Source organism: Pyrus communis, chromosome 9 (assembly GCF_041283825.1).
Source record: "Pyrus communis isolate YQ-2024b chromosome 9, ASM4128382v1, whole genome shotgun sequence".
Lineage (NCBI taxonomy): Eukaryota > Viridiplantae > Streptophyta > Magnoliopsida > Rosales > Rosaceae > Pyrus > Pyrus communis.
In genome coordinates, this window is record NC_142573.1 from 22,489,361 (window position 1) to 22,513,453 (window position 24,093).

The 24,093-nt window shown below is 38.1% G+C and overlaps 2 protein-coding genes, 1 non-coding gene and 1 pseudogene across 9 annotated transcripts; 2 read left to right on the plus strand and 2 right to left on the minus strand.

Annotated features, from left to right (window-relative positions):
* Window positions 1-97: 97 nt before the first annotated feature.
* On the plus strand, window positions 98-1,752 carry LOC148694419 (uncharacterized). The gene is made up of 3 exons (XM_088700478.1): window positions 98-691; window positions 771-850; window positions 1,089-1,752. The coding sequence occupies exons 1-3, from the start codon at window positions 524-526 to the stop codon at window positions 1,510-1,512; spliced, it is 672 nt and encodes a 223-aa protein (XP_088556604.1). The 5' UTR covers window positions 98-523; the 3' UTR covers window positions 1,513-1,752.
* A 9,753-nt stretch (window positions 1,753-11,505) lies between these two features.
* LOC137738821 (ATP-dependent zinc metalloprotease FTSH 2, chloroplastic) lies at window positions 11,506-16,149 on the plus strand. 7 transcript variants are annotated; one of them, XR_015967055.1, is made up of 5 exons: window positions 11,506-11,662; window positions 12,457-13,961; window positions 14,077-14,317; window positions 14,416-14,877; window positions 16,029-16,149. XR_015967055.1 is itself a non-coding variant. In XM_068478294.2 (4 exons), the coding sequence occupies exons 2-4, from the start codon at window positions 12,457-12,459 to the stop codon at window positions 14,752-14,754; spliced, it is 2,085 nt and encodes a 694-aa protein (XP_068334395.2). In that variant the 5' UTR covers window positions 11,506-11,662; the 3' UTR covers window positions 14,755-14,894. The 7 variants fall into 7 exon arrangements, 4 of the variants coding, with proteins under 4 accessions (XP_068334395.2, XP_068334394.2, XP_088556875.1 ...); XR_015967056.1 differs by having other exon boundaries at window positions 11,577-11,662; window positions 12,433-13,961; XR_015967057.1 differs by having other exon boundaries at window positions 11,625-11,867.
* A 4,090-nt stretch (window positions 16,150-20,239) lies between these two features.
* Window positions 20,240-20,451, minus strand: LOC137741195 (U2 spliceosomal RNA; annotated as a pseudogene).
* Window positions 20,452-23,092: 2,641 nt separating this feature from the next.
* LOC137741194 (U2 spliceosomal RNA) lies at window positions 23,093-23,286 on the minus strand. The gene has a single exon (XR_015967103.1). It is a non-coding gene; the product is annotated as a U2 spliceosomal RNA (small nuclear RNA).
* Window positions 23,287-24,093: the final 807 nt, after the last annotated feature.

Here is a 24,093-nt window from a genome sequence, read left to right on the forward strand (position 1 = left end):
CATACTGAATCATACAACATCCTCCGTGAAAGAAAGGTAAGAATGTTTAGAATTGAGAAGCCTACTGAAAGCTGAGACTCAGAGGAATAAACTTTGAGAACTGGCGAGTGCACTACAATGGACAAAATCCAAGGCGCACGAGCATCTATAAACTGTTGATTGACTCGTAAGAATGAGTGATTGATTGTTCAGTTGTGTGAATGTGTGTGTGGCCAATGCTGGGAAACCTCTGCCGTAGAGTGCGTTGTTATCTCAATCACATCGCGGAAACAGGAAAAGATAGAATCTGAGACAGATTGGAATCGATTCCTACGTTGCTTTTTTTGTCGAGTCTACAGTAGCTTTTCTTGCACATCGCAGCAGAAAAAAGCATCTACAACACAAAAGATGACAATCTTAATTGACAAGGATATGTCTAAACCTTGAAGAAGAGGAAGGAATAAAAACTCTTAAACCCCCAAAACCTATCAACAATATTGCATAGGAAGTTCAAACTCCGGAGATAGACAGAACATAAGACATCATGAGCAGTACCAACAATGCCTATTCTCCTCCTCTTCCTCTTCCTCATCCTCGTATAACCTACCATGAGCCGCTTGACTTCTTCTTCGGGATTTTTGAGGACGATGATGGTGAATGGGCTTTTGGGAACCCTGTTGCTCCCCTGTATGATAATTTTCAAGACACTCAAGTAAGTATGGTTTCTTTCCCCTTTTCTTTATGAAACCGTGTATAGGTTATGACATAAACTATTTTCGTTGCATAATCAGGTTACCAGAACGGGTGCGTCGGATTCAAGGCGACCATTTGAGGGAACGCTAGCACTTGCAAGACCTCCTGGCTTAGCAGGGTAATCGCAGTCAAGACCACAATTCACATGCAGCTTTTTCTTTTCATTTTTTCATGTCATTGATTCACATATCAATCAAATGATTTATACGCATATGTATTTGGTTTAGCATCAGTTCATATATGATCTAACCGCTAATGTGCCTCATTCGAGCACAGCCATTACTCTTGCATTTTATTTGTTATCCCTCTCTTGATGATTTGCAATTAATCGCCTTCTACTGCTGAAAAATTTACAGTTCAGCAGTAGCACCAAGTTCCCGAATTCATGTTCTGGTCCATGAAATGGCAAGACAGGCAGACCCTAGACAGATGATCGGCAGACAATGGAATACGGCCCCCCCCCCCAGACTTGAAGCAGACTCCAGATTGACCCGTGACGAGCAAAAGATGGCATTGCAGAAGCTGAAGAAAGAGATATACAATCCTTTTCGGAGAATATCGCAGAGGGTGAACTTGTATTACAGAGACACAGTTATGAATGAGAAGGAAATGGAGACTGATGAAAATAGCAAGACGTGTGCCATTTGCTTGGAAGACTTTGAGCCCAAACAAGAGGTTATGCTCACTCCTTGTAAGCATATGTTTCATGAAGAATGCATTGTGCCTTGGGTGAAAAGCAATGGTCATTGCCCAGTTTGTAGGTTTTCTATATCTCAGTAAACACTGAAAATATCTATATATACATATATACACACGCTTTTCTTTGTACCAAAATAGGAGGCGGGTTTCGAGCTTGGTACCTCTTGCAATATCAACAAGGAGAATGAAAGAGCAAACACATAGCTCTTATCTCTTGAATCATTCTAAATTCGGGCTTCTTTTTGTACGCATGATTAAATTGAGGCTTATTTTAGCTAAGCCTTCTAGAATTCAATTTTAATCTTACTTTGTTCCTTATAACTCAAAAGTCACAACTTTACTTTCTGAAACCCAAAATTCGCTTCACTTTGCCCCTAGAACTCGATTTTGATCCTAATTTGCCCCCTGAAACTTTAAAGTCGTCTGTGTAAAACTCAACATTCACTCCACATTACCTTAGATCTGTTAACGTTTGATTTGGGTGAGCCAGGTTAATCAATTTCTTTTTTATTTTTTCATCTCTTCAATTTCTTGTTAATGTTCTCTAATTGTTGAATGTTGATGCATAATGGAGATTTACAATCAAATTTATTGCACATGTGGCATAGTCTTATTGGGTGTTGGGTCCCATATATGTTTTAGGAGGTGACTTGCAAATTTTAGAAAGAAGACGAGAGTCCACAAGTCAAAGTGGAACGAATTTTAAATTTCAGAGAGTAAACTGGTAACTTTTGAATTACATGGGGTAAAGTGAGATTAAAATAAAATTCCAGAAAGCTTAGCTAAAAATAAACCTTGAAATTGATAATCTACTAATTAAAGATGTGTTGAAGGGAAAAAAAATATAAAATTATGACCACCTGTACTAAATTAATGACTAAAACATTCCGATACTTGTTAAATGGTTAGATTATAAGGGATGAAATCCCTTCCTAGCTAATCCTCTCCTTATTATAACTTGAAATTGGAGAGTTTTTCATTCCAATCCAATCATGTGTACCCAACGAACTCTTATGTTGTCAAGTAGACCTTCATCACTACTGATAAATCCACCACTGCGTTTGAGAAACCCAGATCACTGGAGAACTGAAGCTCAAACGTCGCTGTCATCGCCTCCGTAGCTCCCACCGTAAGGTCTGTTTGAATTAGAATAGCACAGGCCGCCATGAACTCACCACGGTTGTTAGGAATAACTACAGCACCTCTAAACACCCCATTTTTCTGGACAGCATGGTTGATTACTTTTTATCGTAACGACTCGAATTTAGCCGTGCTTAGCTCAAAATAAGGCGACGTTGGAATTTACAATGTACTTCAAGGTTCAACTTCTCATTGATTTTGTATTCTAAGGGGCGTTTTACTTTCACTTATTTTAAAATGGAAAACTGAAAACAAGTTGCACCTATTTGTATCTATTTAGCGATCAGTCCGCCAGTTTTTTTTATCCCACTAAAAACTTGTTTGTTAACTAATTTCAGTTACAAAAAAAATACAACAAAAACTTATTTCCATATATTGTTGTAGCCTATTTTATCTGACTAAGGGAAGGGGGCTGGCGGCAAGTAAAGGTTATAGAGAAAGATGTTTTTGTAGAATTGTAGAGAAATGTGTGTGTTATTCCCTCTTACATAATGTCTTCATTAAGGAATACAAGTCTATATAGGAAAAAATAACTAGAATCAAATCTAGGATTTACACAATCATACTTAAACTAGGAAAGTTTACAACACTCCTCCTTTAGTGTGTAAATACTCAAGGTAGATTCAGCATCATGTAGAAGTTGAAGAAGTCGACTCACCGGCACTGATTCTGGAAACAACGCTATTCTCAATAAGGTAGGAACTTGCATAAAGAAGTAAGTCTCACTAAAAAAAACCCTATGGCTATGGCAAAAACCCGAGTAGGGACAAAATCCATAGTCTACGGAAAAATGCGTGAGAAATGCAAAGTCAAATGAAACATCTATGGGACGTCATCAGGGATATGATCAACCCAAGGTGGGTGCCTCGTCAAAACCTAGTTAGGTAGCAAAAACCCAGTCGGAAAAATGCTCCTAATCAAGGGAAAAAGAGTACATTAAGATCAAGCAAGTATTCTTCTGGATACTCCCCCTGAGTTTGACACAATTCCATAGAGAAATAGCAATGTTACAACTTAGAAACTGTACGCAAACTAATTCCTTGAACAAGTTTCTGAAATGTCGCATTCGGTAGTAATTTGGTGAAGAGGCTGGCCACATTGTCTTGTGAACGAATTTGCGTGACTTCAATCTTCTGATGCTCTTGTTGTTAATGTGAGAAAAAGAACTTCGGCACAATGTGTTTGGTGCTGTCTCCTTTGATGTTACACTTCTTGAGCTGTTCGATGCATGTTGCATTATCTTCATAGATCTTCATCGGGACATCTACGACGGGGTAAAGATCGCAGGAGCTTCGAATATGGCCCACAAGTGTTCTCAACCAAAAGCATTCCCGAGTTTCTTCATGTAAGGCGAGAGTTTCAACATGGTTAGATGAAGTGGCAACTAAGGTTTGTTTAGTTGACCTCCAAGAGATTGCGATGCTGCCAACGGTAAAGCCATAACTCGTTTAAGAACGCACCTTGTGTGGATCAGATAAGTATCATGCGTCAGCATAACCAACAGGGCGATAATCGACTCAAGAAGCGGGGGGTGCGGCATTACTTGAGGATTCGTAGGGATAGAACAAACCTAAATCCGTAGTACCCTTAATGTAGCAAAAGATGTCTTTAACATCAGTCTAGTGTCTACGTGTTGGTGCATTATTGTATCTTGCCAAAAAATTAACAACGAAAGAGATGTCGGGTCTAGTGCATTGAGCTAAATACAATAAAGCGCCTATCGCACTTAGATAAGGAACTTTAGGCTCCAAAATCTCTTCACCATCCTCCTTCAGAAGGAAGGAATCTCGCTTTGCATCTAGCTATCAAACGATCGTAAGAGTACTCGATGGCTTCATTTTATCCTCATTAAGACGGTGCAACACCTTCCGAGTGTAGTTCGTTTGATGTACTAAAATTCCATCCGAATGGTGTTTTATCTTGAGACCAAGACAACATTGAGTCTTTCCTAGATCTTTCATCTCAAATTTCGACTTCAGGTGAGCGGCAATTCTCACGATCTCTTTAAGAGTTCCTATAAGGTTCATGTCATCGACATATACAGCAACTATCGCAAAACCGGAATATGATTTCTTAATGAACACACAAGGGCATAGTTCATTGTTCACATATCCCTGACTAGTCAAATACTCACTTAGACGATTATACCACATTCTTCCAGATTACTTTAAACTGTAGAGTGAACGCCTTAGCCGAATTGAGAGCGTGTTTCAGGGTTTGGAAATATTTGATCTAGTCAATGTAAGTCCTCGGGATCTTTCATATAAATTTTCGTATCAAGATCCCCATAAAGATACGTAGTTACTACGTCCATCAATTGCACATTCAATTTTCAGAAACTACCAAACTGATAAGGTAGCGAAAAGTAATCATATCTATAATGGGTGAATAAGTTTCATCATAGTCAATCCCGAGGCGTTGTGAGAGCCCTTGCACAACAAGATGAACTTTGTAACGCACAATTTCGTTCTTTTCGTTACGCTTCCAAATGAAAACCCACTTGTAGCCAACGGGCTTCACATGTGGAGGAGTAGGAGCTACAGGTCCAAACACCTTACGTTTCGCAAGTGAATCGAGTTCGACTTGGATTTCTTGTTTCCAGTTTGACCAATCAGTTTTACGTCGACATTCATCAACTGAATGAGGTTCAATTTCATCGCTCAACATGATCTCAGTAGTTACTGCATATATTAATGCATCGTTGATCATCATCTCACTTCTACACCACACATCATCTAAGCTAGCATAATAGACCGAAATCTCACGATTCTCGGGATGTGGATTCGTCTCTTCAAGGACACTTTCGTAATCTAGAATTTCCTCATGAGTTGGATAGAATAAGTAAACGACAGTCGGATTCACGTTAGGCTCAAGTGCATGTGTCGTGGGTTTCCTCTTCCGAGGGTATGAATCCTTTGAACCCAAAGGTCTACCATGCTTATGTGTAGGGGCAAATGATTGGCTAGCTGCCAATATACGTGGATCACCGAAGTTAGCGTCACGGGCCTCTAAAAGAGAAGTTTGTCGTACATTTGATACATCAATCTTTGCAAGCGCATTCACAGCTAGAATATGCGATCTTGTCACTCGTGCTAGATCGATGAAAGCATCTGGCATGCTCTGAGTTATGCTTTGGAGATCTAATATGCGCTGCATTTCAGTTTCAGACTGAGCGGTGCAAAAATCTAAATGAGACAAAGTGAGAGTCGTCCATGATAATTCGCGCCGTTCTTCAGGAACGTTGACATTCTTATCTTCCCTTAACGACTAGAATACTATCTCATAGAAGTGACAATCCGCGAAATGAGAGGTAAACAAATCATCTGTCAAAGGTTCTAAGTAACGAATAATCGGAGGAAAATCATATCTAACATAGATTCCCATCATTCTCTAAGGCCCCATTTTTGTACATAAGGGTGGTGAAATCGGCATATAGATAGCACAACCAAAAACGCATAGATGCGATATGTGAGGTTCGTATCTGGTAAGCAACGATTGAGAGCTTGGTACGTATAACCAACGATCGAGCAATCATTTGTAAGCGCTTAAGGAATGCCTCTGCCAGGGCGTTCTGGGTGTGAATAAGGGGTACAAGATGTTCAACTTCAACCCTAACTGACATGCAATAGTCATCAAAAGTTTTAGATTTGAATTCTCCAACATTATCCAATCGAATAGATTTGATCGGGTAATCAGGGTGGTGAGCCTTAAGCTTGATAACCTGAGCCAACAGTTTGGAGAATGCAACATTCCTTGTGGACAACAAGCACACGTGTGACCGACGTGTGGAAGCGTCAACCAAAACCATAAAGTATCTAAATGGTCCACATAGAGGGTGAATCAGTCCACAAAGGTCCCCCTAAATCCTTTGTAGAAAAAATGGGAGGATTTGAACGAATCTTGTCATAAGAAGGCTTAGTAATAAGTTTTCCCATTGAACATGTTTAACATGCAATTCCTTGAATCGAACCTAAATTTCGGGTTAATGGATGCCCATGTGATTATTCGAGGATATGGTGCATTGCTATTCGTCCAGGATATCCCAAACGATCATGCCAAAGCGTAATTTCGTGCGCAGTCCCAGAGGTAGGACCGGCCACATAGTGGCTCTCTATAGGGCGTATGGTCGTAATATATATACCACTCAGGATACACTCTATCTTTTCTGGAATACACTTCTGGCCATATTCATAAGAAGTTATGCATAGAAATTCAACTTCATTTTCTATGTGGGTTTTAGCGTGGTAATTATTATCTCTAATGTCCTTAAAACTCAACAACGTTCTTCCAGAACACGGAGAATAAAGTGCCTCATCAATGGTCAAAATTGTACCATTGGACAACATTATATGTGCCTTATCGTATCCTTCGATCAGGTTGGATGGGCCTAAGATGGTTGTTAGATGTGCATTCTTAGGTATGAAGTTAGTGAAATATATGTGTTCACGCAAAAACAGTGTGCATGGTTGCACTATCTGCCAGACAACTAACTTCCCCACTAGTCATACCTAGAATGAAAAATTAATATAAATTGGTCACATGCATAAAAGTTCTTATAAACAAACATCAATTCATAATAATTTTAAGCATTCAAGGACGGTAATTAATTAAAAACTTAATATTCAAAAAACAAATCACCAACAAATAATCCAAACATAAAGGAAAATTGTTCAAAATTTAACCAAAAATACAAGGGGGTTAGGCCACTATTGTGGAATTTGGCCCCATTGTCTTATTTTAACTAAAAAAAAAAAAAAAAAGTTTATGTCTAAGATTCTAATTTTCCATAGGGGTAACGGCCTCTTGAAAGTCAGAAACCTTCATCTTGGTATTCTCCGGTTCATCTACTTGCATAAAGTTTGATTCAAACTTCTTACAATGAGAATGATATTTAGCTACAATCTTCTGGGGAGCTTGGCAAACACGGGACCAATGGTCCTTTGAACCACAACGATATCACATATCTGCATCCATGGTTTCAGGTGTTTTACCCTTATTCTTGAAGTTTGGGTCTTTGGGAGCGAGGTTAGGAGCTTCTAGGCTTTGTTTCCTCCCTTAGATGGGCATTGGCTTTGTTAACCTTGACATGGTGGGTTCTGGCCACCCCTACCACGCCTCTTTTAGCATTTTGGGTGCTGGTTCGTGCTATAGTGTGTTTCAGGCATAACGGTCGTCCCAATAGGTCGAGCTTGATTATTTTTCATCAACAACTAATTCTGCTTTTTAGCGAGAAGTACAACAGAGATCAAATCCGAGAACTTAGTGAACTTCTGAGCTCTATATTATTGTTGCAGGACAATATTAGTAGCAGAGAAGGTCGAATAGGTCTTATCTAGGAGATTCTTTTCCGTCAAAGTTTCGTTACAAAACTTGAGAAGTGATCAGATTCGACAAAATTCATAATTATATATTCATTCACAAACTTAAAGTCTTGGAAGCGCAAATGCAGCCAGTCATGTCTTGTTTCAGGCTAGAAGATGTCTTTTTGGTGATCAAAGCAATTAGCCAAAGTGACCTATAATGCTCATAGATCCTCTTCAGTAAGGTACTTGGTTTGCAAATATGTCTTCGAATAAAGATCATGGTAGTGGCTTTCTCAACTTCGACAACCAGGTTGTCTGTCTCATCTTCAATGGCTAGACGCAAATTCTTTACAATGAGGTGGAGCTTCACATCTTCGACCCACTTAAGGTAGTTCCTTCCAGAGACCTCTAAAGCGGTGAAGTCGAGTTTGTTCAAATTCGACATGTTTCTATCACAAAATAGATGGACAAGATGTGGTTACTGAAATGGAGAAAAAATATCAACCCATTCACATAGGAGTAGAACATTCAGGTTTTAATAGACATGTATTAGTTAAAATTCGCATAAAAAAGCTTCGGGTTTTCATGGCTGATGTTTTTAAGGAAAACTTCAAGTTTTCAAACAAGGCATGTTTATAGAAACTTCAGGTTTCGAAATAATTATGAACTTCAGGTTCATATGTTCCTGCAAATAAACGCAAATATATATACAAAAATATGCAACAAGAAAATATGCAAATAGAACTTCAGGTCTATAATTATAATTGAATTAATTATTTGGACTTCAGCCAAATTGAAGTACGGGTGAAAAAATATAAAACCCATTGGGCCTAAAATAATTAGGCAATTAAACGCAGGGCCCAAAATAATAGGCCAAAGCCCATGAGTGGGTTGAACAATTTTCTGTCATGAGGTCCAGGCCCAGGAACTAGGCTAGAATGGGCTCGGGTAGGCTACAAGCCCAAGGCAAAAAGGAAATGCGATGGGATTGAATAGCAGGCCCAAAAGTGTGGGCTAGATCCAAAAAGGGAAAAGCCCGTACAAGGGCAAGGATCCTATGCTACAGGGTTGCAGGGAACACCGGGAGCACAAGTGGGGTGGGGTTCCACTGCGGTGGGGATACGGGAACACCAAGCATGGGCTGGTGTTGCAGGGCCAGATCCAACAGAAGGCTAGCTGAGCTCTGTGATGCGGGCCGAGGAGTTTGTTCAAGCCCAAAGGGATGAAGCATTGCCGAGGGATAGGCCAAGCCCAAGTGGGCTTGGTTTTGCTATGACCTAGACACCCTAAAGCGAGCTGGGTGAAATCGCCAAAGAAGAGGACCGGTGCCACCGCTTCAGGCGGTCGTGTCGTGGTGCAAAAATCACGACAAATGTCATGGGTGCAATAGCAACCCATAAATTTGAGCAGAGAGTGAAGAATTCTCAACGTAGTAAAACCCTAGAATTTGCAATTTGAATTTCAAAGAAAAAAAATCGAATTTCAAACAAGAACTCGTCAGGGATGACTTTCAGGTCATCGGAGGGTAGGCGGAGGTGGGTAGGCGGGCGTCAGGTCTAGGTTTTGGGCCTAGAGTCGTGGCTCCAAGGTTGGGTTCTTGGCTCGGGAAGGTAACGGGGGTGGCCCATCGACATGGGAGCGTTTCGACGAAACCCTAAACAAAATCCTTCATATTTTTTTTCAATTTTAGATTAATTCAATGCATATTTATATAATTTAATGCATGAGCATTTATTTGATGCGATTCATGGTAATATCAAATTCACATAATTCAATAATTATGAATATAATGCATACACAATTTATGTAGAATCTAAAATTTGAAAAATGTAAAATTGGGTCATGCATTATGGTGAATGTTCATGCTATCAGGGCTACAAAAATATCGAGATAAAAACCGTTGTTTTGGAAGAACCTGATTGCATGATGATATGGATGAAGTGGTTTGATGCAAAAAACTTCCACATCAGATTCCTAAGCACAGCGGTAGGAGCGCGCTAATAATGTGTTATAACTTATTTTATCTTACTAAGGGAATGGGGCCGACAGCAAGTAAAGGTTGTAGAGAAAGATATGTTTGTAGAATTGTAGGGGAATGTGTGTGTTATTCCCTCCTACGTAGTGCCTTTATTTATATAAGAGGGAGAAGAACTCCTTCATCCCCAAGGAATACAAGTCCATATAGGAAAGAATAACTAGAATCAAATCTAATCTAGGATTTACACAATCACACTTAAACTAGGAAAGTTTACAACAAATATGAAATTGTTGGGGTCTTTTTCATTAATAGGCTTTGTTGGGCTTGTATTGTAAAAAAGGTTGATGAAGCCTTCATGTCCTGCATTTCTGAGTTAATGAGAACTAGGTTCAAAACATCCCTAAAGAGAAGCAAGTCCTAGGATATGCTATGTTGGAGGGGATTTTATAGTGTAAAATTACGATTTTTGAGTTTCAATGGGCAAAATGAGATCAAAATCGAGTTCCAAGGGGCAAAGTGTAGCGAAGTTTGAGTTTTAAGGAGTAAAGTGTCGACTATTGAGCTACAAAAAGCAAAGTGAGATTAAAAGCTTAGCTAAAAATAAGTTTTTTTTAGCAAAAATTAAAAACTAAAATAGTTTTTTTTTTAAATACTTTATTTTTACAAACGGTATTATCTACAATGAGGGGAGTAGGCAAAACCTGGCTAGCAATAATGTAGTTTCAATTCACATTTGACGAGAATCGAACCTAAGATCTCTTATTTATAAATGAAGAAAAATACTACACCATAGTTACTAAGTGACAAAAATAAAATATTATTAAATGGCTGATCATTTTTAGCTTTTATGTTGTAAACTTGTAGTGGTACAAAAGCTTGCAAAGGAAAAGTTAGCTAGACAATGATAGAATGCTCACATTAAAACATATTATTTCAATTCTCATCCTTGGATTTTTATTTTTATTTTTTTTATCTTATACACTCGGTAAAAGAAAGCAAAGAATAATACTAATTACTTGGAACCATAAAAAAAGTAAACTGTCAATAATTTACTAATCACAATTAAATATCAAACACGTCACAAATATATTGTTTTCATCGTTAATACGAGTTACTTCTAAATTGAGATCTCATACAATCAAGTACATGATCACGTATACCACCACAACAAAAAGATTGTCGGCGAGCGAGAAAATGATAGTGAAAGGTTTGAATGTTTGATTGTGTTTGTGTCCAGTCCACACTCCACGGCTAATCGAAGTGAGTGACGTGCCCCTTCTTCCATTTTGTGTACAGTTAAGTGACGTGCTCTTTTCAGATCCCCAGCCTAGAAAATATGACTAAAAAAAAAAAAAACAATTTAAAGCAAGTAGGGAAAAAGTGTCGAGTCTTTGCATGATGACGTAGCTTCAAACTTTGCTGGTGATTAATGTAACAAAATTTATCGTTTGACAAAAAAAAACTTAAAACGACTTCCAAGTTCTTTTACTCAAGAGATTTTTCAATATGATAAGCACACGAGATGATACATCGTGTCACTATACAAATGATAAAACATGTATGTTAAAAAGTTAATAGTTTTAAAAATAAAATTTACCATTACTTCCGTAAAAACATGTGATGTTTCTATTAGGATAAAAAATTTCTCCTCCTGCCCAGCAACGATAAGCCACGTAGGGTGCTCTAAAACCACATCCACTCCTCGAAAAAATCCCATTTGGCTTCCCCGATTCATTGGAGCTATTTATGTAGCTCGCCCCTACCCTAAAATCCCCGTTCTTTCCCTCACGAAATCCCTCCGTTTTTCAAGGTACGCGCTTCTCCTCTTGTGCTGCTGCTGGTCCTCCATTAATCTCTACTTTCAGTTACACTCGAGTGCATATCAGTATTGCTTATTGCCTCTGTGTATTTCTTGGATTACTATCGATATTCTACATTAAACTATCCTGAGGGAGGGGAGGGTTTGAACCCCGGACGGAGTGGGTTGAGGAGGAAAACTCTAACAACCACTTGCGGTTCGTGTATTTCTGTATCTATGGTTTCATACTTGTACTCGGAAAACAAATCAAACTAGGCATGGGTTTGATGTACTTTTCCTGAATGTGATTTTTTGATCTGTAAATATCAATTGTATGCTTGTTTCTTGAAGATAGCTATGTTTTTGTTTGCATTTTTTGTTGTGAATTTATTGAACCAGTTTTAATTTATTTTATTTTTTATTTTTGGCTTTTACCTGGTTCACATATGCTATATGCTATTGCTTTTGTTTTGGGTTGAATGGAATTTGATAAATTTAGGGCCTGTTCGGTGTCCTTGAATCCATTTTTTGTTTAAACTTATGAGTACTGACTATTTTAGCTAGATTCATCGTTTTTGAAAACTATAAATTGTTTTCAAGTTAAATACCAAACAATCCCTTAGCTCCTGTTGAAAATTATTTCTTTGTTTTAGCTACTTTTCGGGACTGAGATGCAATCAAATATTAAGCTGACCTCATAATTTCTTTTTTGTTCCTGCATAGGTTGTTGAACTACTCAAATTCGTTTCCAGTAATCTGTGATTTGGCATATAAACTTACAGGTGCCTTTTTTATCGTACTTACAGATGGCAGCATCATCAGCATGCCTTGTGGGGAATGGGTTATCTACCCACGGTACCAGGCCAAATTTGAGCAAGGACTTTTGTGGCAGGCATCTCTTGCACCCTTCAGCTCTTCCATCGTTGGGTAAAGTGACAAAAACAGTTCTCACAAAGGCGTCGCTAGACCAAAGGCAAAACGAGGGAAGAAGAGGCTTTCTCAAGTTGTTGCTTGGGAATGTGGGAATAGGAGCACCAGCTTTACTTGGAGCGGGGAATGCTTTGGCCGCCGATGATCAAGGTGTCTCTTCTTCAAGGATGTCTTATTCCAGGTTCTTGGAGTATCTGGACAAGGGCAGGGTGACTAAAGTTGATTTGTTTGAGAATGGAACCATTGCTATTGTTGAGGCTGTTTCACCTGAGTTAGGGAACCGATTGCAGCGGGTTCGTGTTCAACTTCCGGGACTAAGCCAAGAGCTCCTCCAGAAGTTCAGGGAAAAGAACATCGACTTTGCAGCACATAATGCTCAAGAAGACTCGGGCTCTCTTTTATTTAACCTGATTGGAAATCTTGCTTTCCCACTAATTTTAATTGGGGGCTTGTTCCTACTCTCAAGGCGTTCATCCGGGGGCATGGGTGGTCCAGGTGGGCCTGGATTTCCTCTACAATTTGGTCAATCTAAAGCCAAGTTCCAAATGGAACCAAACACCGGAGTGACATTCGATGATGTTGCTGGGGTAGATGAAGCCAAGCAAGATTTCGTGGAGGTGGTCGAGTTCTTAAAGAAGCCTGAGAGGTTCACAGCTGTTGGGGCTCGAATTCCTAAAGGGGTTCTTCTTGTTGGCCCTCCGGGAACCGGAAAGACTCTGCTAGCAAAGGCAATTGCTGGTGAAGCTGGTGTTCCATTTTTCTCCATCTCAGGTTCTGAGTTTGTTGAAATGTTTGTTGGTGTTGGTGCTTCCCGAGTTCGTGATCTTTTTAAGAAGGCCAAGGAGAATGCACCTTGCATTGTATTTGTTGATGAAATTGACGCTGTTGGACGGCAAAGAGGAACTGGAATTGGTGGAGGGAACGATGAAAGGGAACAAACCCTTAATCAGCTTTTGACAGAAATGGATGGTTTTGAGGGCAACACTGGTATCATCGTGGTTGCAGCGACTAACAGGGCAGATATTCTTGACTCTGCCTTACTGAGGCCTGGCCGGTTTGACAGGCAGGTGTCTGTTGATGTTCCAGACATTCGAGGAAGAACAGAGATCTTAAAGGTTCATGCTAGCAATAAGAAGTTTGATGGAAGTGTTTCTCTTGATGTTGTAGCCATGAGGACACCTGGCTTCAGTGGGGCTGATCTCGCAAACCTCCTTAACGAAGCAGCTATATTGGCTGGTCGACGTGGGAAGTCAGCAATTTCATCTAAAGAGATTGATGATTCGATTGATAGAATAGTGGCTGGAATGGAAGGAACAGTAATGACAGATGGAAAGAGTAAAAGTTTGGTGGCATATCATGAAGTTGGGCATGCCATCTGTGGGTAAGTGATATTTTAGTCTTGTATTGGGTTGTTCTTATGAAACTCAAGTAACTCAAATTGTAGAATAAGAAACTTAAATGACCTAAAATAACGTTTTGTATTCTCCTCAATACAGGACATTGACTCCAGGGCATGATGCTGTTCAAAAGGTGACATTAGTCCCTCGTGGTCAGGCTCGGGGTCTCACATGGTTTATTCCTGCAGATGATCCTACCTTGATCTCCAAGCAGCAACTGTTTGCAAGAATTGTTGGTGGGCTTGGTGGTAGAGCCGCAGAGGAAGTGATCTTTGGCGAGCCTGAGGTGACAACAGGTGCAGCTGGTGATTTGCAGCAGATCACTGGTTTGGCCAAACAGGTAATTGAACATATTTGGTATCTTCTCATAGAAATTGAAAATGTCAGATGACACTATTGGTTCCATCATACTGAGAAACTTAATTGGCATTGTTGCAGATGGTCACCACCTTCGGAATGTCTGATATTGGACCATGGTCATTGATGGACGCGTCTCAGAGCGGTGACGTCATTATGAGAATGATGGCAAGGAACTCAATGTCAGAAAAGCTTGCTGAAGACATTGATACAGCTATTAAGAGATTATCAGATGAAGCATATGAGATTGCGTTGACCCACATAAGAAACAACCGCGAAGCCATTGACAAGATCGTGGAGGTCCTTCTTGAAAAGGAAACAATGACCGGGGATGAATTCCGGGCACTCCTATCCGAATTCGCTGAAATCCCAGTCGAAAACCGGGTCCCTGCTGCAGTTCCGTCGCCTGTAGCTGTTTAGATAGTGTAACTCATACCGTCATCGACACTAAGCTAAACGTCTATGGTTAGTAAAGGTGTATAAAAGTTGTAATTTTTTGTATTACTTGTAAAGTCGTGTAACGTGATGACCAAATATACATGGGCATGAAATTCCTCCACTCTGCGGTCTTTTATTGGTCTTTTGTGTTCTACATCGTTGGTTCCAGCCTGATTTTTAAACTGTCTTCTACAGTGGCAGAGAGGAGTGTTGTCATTGCATCATGGTGTGGGTTCGAACTCCGTCAACTCTCTAATCTAACAAATTTATATTTTGACCCAAAAAAAAAAAGAACTCTAATTTTGGAATTTGTGAACTCAATTGGAAACAAAGAGACCTGGTATGCAGGACACTTTATACATAAATTTAGAGCTCGTACATGTACATCACGGTCAGATATATGCGATGATGGTTCGATGATATAGCTATTCTACGTGTTATAACGGTTGAGAAAAATAAAAAGAAATAATAGAAACAGAAACAGCTATTATGTTAATAAAATAGTCTTACAAACTTTTCTTGTGTATAAACACCTAATGAACTTTCTTTAATGATAAGGACAAGAGGCAGTGGTAGTATTGTAATTAAGTTGAAGTTTGGTTGCACCAACAACAGTTTCTTCATAAATTTTCAGTTATGAAAAAAAAAGTTGCCGGTACTACCAAAGTTTAACTTAATTATGATACTGTCACCACCACGCTCAAACTATTATCACCACTCATTTGTTATTGTCAATATTATTAATAAAAATTATAAAGTGTTTTTCATTAAAAACTTCTTGTCTTAAGCCCTTTTAATTCAAGCCACCTTGTATTAAACAGCTCACAAGCTCGTTTGGAAGTGTTTTTAAAATGACTGAAAGCTTTCACGAAAACTGGAGGTGGAGATACTGTAATGTGGAGTTCTATGATTTCTGCCTATGGGTTTCATGGGCGAGGAGAGGAAGCCATTAAGCTGTTTGAGGAGATGGAGCAGGAAGAACGGGGGCAAATGATGTTTACTTTCTTGAGTTTGCTTTATGCGTGCAGTCATTGCGGAAAGGACTTGAGTTTTTGGATTCTATGGTAGAAAAGTATGGACTGCATCCTAAATTAGAACACTATACATGTGTGGTTGACCTGCTTGGCCGGCCGAGGCAATGATACGATCATTGCCTGTTAAAGCAGATGCTATCATATGGAAAACTTTGTTATCTGCACTTGTAAAACCCACAAGAACGTAGACATGGCAAGAAGGATTGCTGAATAAGTTACTAGGCAATAAATTCCTCCACACTCTGCAGTCTTTTATTGGTCTTTTTGTGTTCTACATCGTTGGTTCCAGCCTGATATTTAAACTCCGTCTTCTACAGTGGTAGAGAGGAGTGTTGTCATTGCATCATGGTGTGGGTTCGAACTCCGTGAGCTCTCTAATCTTACAAATTTATATTTTGACCCAAAAAAAAAAAAAAAAAGAGAACTCTAATTTTGGAATTTGTGAACTCAATTGAAAACAAAGAGACCTGGTATACAGGACACTTTATACATAAATTTAGAGCTCGTACATGTACATCACGGTCAGATATATGCGATAATGGTTCGATGATATTGCTATTCTACGTGTTATAACGGTTGAGAAAAATAAAAAGAAATAATAGAAACAGAAACAGCTATTATGTTAATAAAATAGTCTCACAAACTTTTCTTTTGTGTATATACACCTAATCAACTTTCTTTAATGATAAGGACAAGAGGCAGTGGTAGTATTGTAATTAAGTTGAAGTTTGGTTGAACCAACAACAGTTTCTTCATAAATTTTCAGTTATGAAGAAAAAGTTGCCGGTACTACCAAAGTTTGACTTAATTATGATACTGTCACCACCACGCTCAAACTATTATCACCACTCATTTGTTATTGTCAATATTATTAATAAAAATTATAAAGTGTTTTTCATTAAAAACTTCTTGTCTTAAGCCCTTTTAATTCAAGCTACCTTGTATTAAACAGCTCACAAACTTGTTTGGAAGTGTTTTTAAAATGATTGAAAGCTTTCACGGAAACCTGAGGTGGAGATATGATGTGAAAAATAACTTGACACACAAATTAAACCCTATTTGTGACAATTGTAGTAGATATGTTAGTAGGGATCGTTCTAGACCGGGGATTAACTAGGGATGCTAATCTATATAAATAAGACTCAAAAATACTAAACTAGACTCTATAGACTCAAAACTAACTTTAGACACTTAAAACAGCAACCAATACTCAAAAAGACTCAATTTTAGACTCAATAAGGGTTTTGGACGAAAATAGGACTTGACTTGACTCAAAAGACTCAAGGAAAACAAGTTTTGACTCAAATATGAAGACTAAATAACATGGGGATTGTTTTTGACGAATTTTAGACTCAAAACAAAAACTTTGTAGGAAACACTTTTGAAAAACGAATTTAAGTAAAATAAATGGGTGAAGGGCTAGTTAGAGGGTCCTTCTCTACACATGATATATGCATACGAACCAATGTCCAGTTATTACTCCTTTAGACTATGAATGACAACGCCCCAAATTAGTTGCATCGCACAACTAACCCTCAAGTTTTCCTTATTTCATTGAATTGAATGAAAACGCATTACAACCAAATTATCTTTTTCAAGTTCTTTATATGAGATGCATAACAAAGATACATATCAAAAGTCATTTAAGTTTCGTGAAAACTATAAGCATTGACAAGGCATTCATCACTATGAAACGCATGAGACTCATCCCAAGGATTTACTTAACGCGATTGTGACTAGCAACCTCCACTACTTGTGAATATAAGTGAATAACAATTACGTGAAACCCCCCTATACTCTAGCATCAAGTTTATGCATGCAAATTAAGTGTTAACCCCCAACCCACATACATAAACCAGTTTTAATAACTTAGATAAGCAAATCACATTCATGTCTTAAGAAATAATAACCGGACGTAATCAATTCATATAAAACATATAATCATGGCTTCAAATTCTCCTCTAACTAAAAAGAAGTTAGTTCCTCATGTTCGCAAAACAAAGATAATTAAATTTAAACATTGAACTAAGACTAAGGATAGAAAGAACCAAGAAAAACGCTCCACACTCCAATGGCATGCACGGCACTCCCTTGGATGGCAGATTTCACAAGTCCTCCTCTCCTTGCTTCCTTGCTTGCGGCACTAGGGTGGTGTAGAATGGATTGTGGTGTTTGATGGATGAAAGTATGAATGAATGAATGAGTGAGTGGATGAATGAATGGTGCGGCATAGGGCTGTTTATATAGGCTAATTAGGTACACTTAGTGAAGGAGAAGGATTGCACAATCCCATTGAAAAAGGGTTAATTCTAGGCAGAAATCAAATGGGAAATGGAATAGGTAGTGTACGGCTAGGATTTAGGGTCTTCTAGAAGGATAGGTGCGGCACACATGTAGGGAGAAGATAAGGTGTTCTAGAAAGAGTGTTTCGGGCAGATTCCTAAACCTAAAGGGACAAGAACATATGATATAAGTGTAGAAGAAGGATTGCAATTCCTAAACCTACAAGGAATGGTGTTCATGCGGCATACACATGGATAAGGCTTCTAGAAACTGAAATAGGTGTTTAAATATGTAATTAATCCCCTCTAATTAGCTAGGTTTAAGTCCTAACCTGATTTGGATATGATATGATAGGATAATGTTAGAGTTAGGAAAGGATAAGGTTGGTGAGGATAGGATAAGATAAGGTTGGATAAGGTTCCTTGTTTCTTGCTTCTTCCTTATCTTCATTGCATTAGGACTTCATCCACCAGATTTGTAGCCTTTCCTAGCCCTTCTTGACTTCAATTTCGTCCATCCTCTTTACTCCATGGTTAAGCTATCCAATCCATGCCCAAAAATGCTCCATTTAGCTCCAAAATGCCCTTTCTTGCTCCTTTTGCCATTAGGACCTAAAAACATACGAAAATAACTTAAAAGATTGAAATAAATAGTAATTAACTCCCTAAATGCAAGGAAACAACATAACTAAGTGGCATAAATATGCTCCTATCAAGATACTGTAACGTGGAGTTCTATGATTTCTGCCTATGGGTTTCATGGGCGAGGAGAGGAAAGCCATTAAGCTATTTGAGGAGATGGAGCAGGAAGAACTGGGGGCAAATGATGTTACTTTCTTGAGTTTGCTTTATGTGTGCAGTCATTGCGGAAAGAACTTGAGTTTTTGGATTCTATGGTAGAAAAGTATGGACTGCATCCTATATTAGAACACTATACATGTGTGGTTGACCTGCTTGGCCGGCCGAGGCAATGATACGATCATTGCCTGTTAAAGCAGATGCTATCATATGGAAAACTTTGTTATCTGCACTTGTAAAACCCACAAGAACGTAGACATGGCAAGAAGGATTGCTGAATAAGTTACTAGGCAGGATCCACAGGACTCAGCGTCCTATGTGCTACTCTCGAACATCCATGCTTCAGCTCTAAGGTGGCATGATCTTTCTGAGGTGAGAAAAGCTATGAGAGAGAGAAAGCTAAAGAAGGAGCCGGCTCTGTTTTGCATGATATGGATAATGAGGAGAAAGAATATAACTTGGCACACCATAGTGAGGAGTTGGCGATTGCTTTCGCCTTAATTAACATTCCTGATGGTGTACCAAAGAAGGGTGATGAAAAATTTGCGTGTTTGCATTGATTATCATGTTGCTGTTAAGTACATATCTCTAATAAAAAACCGAGAGATCATTGTACGCGATGCTAGTAGATTCATCACTTTAAAGATGGGAAGTGTTCTTGTGGAGATTACTGGTAACGGGAGGTTATACGGGTAAGTGTTCTTCGTCTGATTTATGAATGCTTTTTTAACTTTTCCTTTCATTTTATTGTAGCACAAGATTCAGAAATAGTCATAGCATGCGTACATATTGGAATTCTTTGAATAAATCACGATGTTTAATATACATAAGCTGAGTCCAATACAACGAAGAATCCTTAGCTTCAAAATTTGTAATCGTATCAGTCACTGCAATAGGATCCGGTGGTTTTGGTTTTCCCGTCCTTCATTTACTGGTTTCATATCCTTGGGTTGCCAAGGAACCAATGGAGGATGGCGAACACAATATTGAGTGAGTTATTAGAATTCTCGTCACGAGGTTTTAGGTTTTCACAGAAAATTTCATGGAATAACTAGTCAGTGGAGGCTTTAGTTTTGTGTTCAAAGGAGTTCGTAATGGAAGTTGAAACAATTGAGAGGCTTCACCACTTCAATCTTGCAAGGTTGATTGGATTTAGAGTTGAAAATTGATCATATTTACCTAAACGATTTTATTTTTAATTCATTTTTTACAAAAATAATCTTTACAAAATGATTCATAATATTAACAATTATAATAACAAACACATAACTTCGTAATACAAATTAAGTAAGATTTCTACTAATTCATAAGTAATCAAGCATTATTTAGCTTTAAAAGTTTAAACCATATTTGGTGGGATATGCCGAGCCCATGCTATGGTGCAACACTTGGACGACACTCAAGAAGCCTCATAGCTTGAGAACCCTAATAGCAAGCTATTATAATAAACTCTTACCCTACAAAAAATTAATTTAATATCAAGTGAACCATTGGTTCACGTATCTAAATTAAACTAATACAAACAAATACTACACTTGATCTTAACCAAAAGCCGAAAAAGGTATGATTCATCTCAAGTTTGGCTTCTGTTTTTATATGCCACTTCACTAGCGTACTTCTGCCACCAGCCAATGTGGGATACAAAACCTCTATCCAGTATGTCTTTGTTGTTATATTCAAATCAAAGGGAGTTGTCAGCACAAGTTTGATACAATTGGGAGTATATTTTAACCTGGAATATGTCACGTGTTGGTAAAATTAGTGATAGTTGTTATATTTACAATAATTTTGAAATATATTTTAATTGAAATAAATATTTAAATAAATTAGAATAGAAAATTCGAGTAAGAACTTTACAAATGACGGAGTCAGGAACTCGGTTCTATATCCTTAAGACGAAATTGCCTCCTCACTGGTGCTTTTAAGGCCTCGTTTGGCAAATTGCCTCCTCATGACTCCGCGGTCTCTCTGTCTCTCTCTGATTGAACTGTGTGTGTTTAAGTACTCTTTCTAATTTGTGTCGCATATGGCTCTGGTGACAAGCAGTTGATTTCTCACACATCGTACAATATGAGTTGTTGCATGCTAGTTTATAAATATGACTTCTCTACTGATGTATAACATGTGTAGTTTGATTGCTCTAATTTTGTTTTGGTATTAGAGTCATGTTATTCGCATGTTATTACACAGTATGTGTTGCTCGTGTAAATAGCATGGCTCCTAATACCATGACAAAATGAGAGGTGTTGTAATCAACGCTAACTTTTTTGGTTTATTTATTTTCAACGAGCTAGGGATAATTACCTTACTATGATAGGTTTTGTAATTTGTGAAATTCACAAGGAATCTCCTTTATTTCATGTTGGTAGTAAAGGTATGAATTGGAGTATCTTCAAGTTTCATCCACATATTACTGATATCAACAATTTAACACAAAAAACACTAAAATTCAGATTGACAGATTCAAACTTGGTGTCACCTCTCCCATATAATTGGAGACTTAGCACAAATCTGCCTCCCATATATATACACCATAATTTGTAAATCGCATGATGCGACGGTTGATATTTGAATTTATTATTTAAATCATTAAAAATAAATCCAACAATACACTGTCACATCATTATATATATGTCCCAAGCATTACCTTATGAATATATAGGTTTACTTGTTTCTATTTGTGTTGGTCTATTTATTGCTCTGGTGATAACTTATTGATTCGTCCCACATTGTGCCGAGCAAATTTGGTTTGAAGAACCACCTGATTTTTTATATTTGATGTATTGTTCATGGGTTGTAATCACTAGCTGGTTGGGGTTGCAGCCTTGAAGGGAGGGGGCGTTCTATTGAGGGTTTAGTTCTTTCAATTCACTCTGAGTGTAAAGAAGTAGACTACGCAAGTAGTTCGATGACTATACCCTAGGGCTTAGCTGTTTCTACCCACTTGTGGAAAGAGAGTAAAACTACATAAGTAGTTGCATGACCAAGCCTGATATGTAGTTTGTTCGGCTCATATATATCCATCATCTCTATCCAGTTTGGCTCCCAGTATGTTTATTGTGTATTGCTTCTGGTTGTATTTCATCGTTAAATCCATACAAGATAGTTTCGTTTAAAAGAAAAATTAAGGGTCTGTTTGTTATCCTACTCAAAAACTTGAATTGTTCTTAAAACTAACTTTTAAGAACATTTCTTAGAAACAGTTTTTTTTAGGTTTCAAAAACGTGTTTGGCATTGAACTTAAAAACTATTTTTGAATCTAAAAATTTGAAAACTTGTTTGGTTTAACTCTTAAAAACAACATTTTTTTTTTCAATTATGTATTTGTTTTAAGATACAAAACATATGAAATTAAACCTTAAACATACTATTTTGATATTCATGTGCTAATACAACACATATATGCTCGGTAATCAAATTAAACTTCAAGTCTTAGACAATAAATATTACATTAAAACATTCTAGAAAACCAATAAACTTTGAGACTAATTGTTATTGACGTAATCAAGCCACATTGATCCGGCTAGGTGGTCTCTAACATCATTCATAACATTGTCGTCATTCAAATGCATGTTTTCCCCTTCTTGATTCGTCCCCGAGTTTTCTTCATCTACCACATCAACACCATTGTCTTCAAATTGTTGAAACAAAGTATCATTCCTTGATTGCATTCTAATGAAATTGTGCATGGCACAACATGCAATGGGAATGTGTATTTGCTTCCTAATTGGATAATTTGGCATCAACTTTAGAATAGGAAAACGATTCTTAAGCACTCCAATGCATCGTTCAACAACATTAAGTAGTGATGAGTGCCTAAAGTTGAACAATTCCATTGCTCCTCTTGGACGTTTACCTCTTCCTCCAAAATCACGCAAGTGATAACGCACTTTGAGATATGGTGCAAGAAACATATCATACGGCCTATTCCGGATTGTATGACTGATAGTAAACAAGAACATGCATACGGCCTCTTCCACACAAGTTGATCTATCATCTTGTAGAAAGTTCGATTCTACAAGTATGGTCTAATTTATATGAGGTTTCGTTGATACATGAAAGATTACAGAGAATTTACCATTCACCATGGATTTGTATGATTATTAGTTTCGAAGCAAAAGCTTAACCAATCTTAATCCAGACCAATCTTAATCCAGATCAATGTCATCAGCTGCTGCTGATATCAAGTTTTAAAACTAGATTTTGGTGGGTTGCGCCACACCCATGCTGTAGTGCATTGCTTGGACAACACTCAAAAACCCTAATAGCAAACTATTGTAATGAATTCTCCCCCAAAAAAATAAATTTAATATCATATAAACATTGATCCACATATCAAATATTAAACTAATAAGAACAGATACTACACTTAATCTTAGCCAAAAGGCCGGGATAGGTATGTTTTTTCTTATGTTTGGCTTCTGTTTTTACATGCCCCTTCATTAAAATACCTCTCCCATACAGCCGATGTGGTATATGAAACTTGTATTTCTGTGACTTTTCTTATATGTCATGGTGCCCATGCATTTGTAATTATATCCTCTGTGATACTAAGGAATAAGGACGACCAAATCTCTTTGATACTAGGGAATAATGACGACCAAATTGGAGGGAGGGGGAAACAACATATACTCTGTCTACACTCAAAAGACTTTATAGAACTACAAAGCATTCTCTCTAAAATGTTCGGTTTTGTTTCAACCTTATGTAGCATTCATGCTATATGTATTAATTTAGCCGTTACATTTAATTTTCACAACTGTTTAATATTTTATTTTCAATTTCAACCATTTATTTCCCATATCACTACATGCTACATACCTTTGAAAAAAATTGGAAAATTTCAACGTCAAAGTGTCACATCCCAGTCCGGCTCCACCGTAGTACGATATTGTTCACTTTGGGCTCCGGCCACGCCATCACAGTTTTGTCTCTGGGAACTCAGACGAGAACTTCACAGTGGGTCACCCATCCTCGGATCGCTCTCGCCCGAACTCGCTTAACTTCAGAGTTCTGATGGAATCCGAAACCAGTGAGTTCCCAAAATGCCTCGTGCTATATGGAGGTAGGCATGTACATATAAGGTACATCACCCCCTCTCTGTTGGTTGATGTGGGATGTTACACAAAGTTTCTTAATATTTTTTTTTATTTTTTGGTTTTCCAAGCTGATTGGAAGAGATGCGAGCCCGAATTGGAGGAACTCTC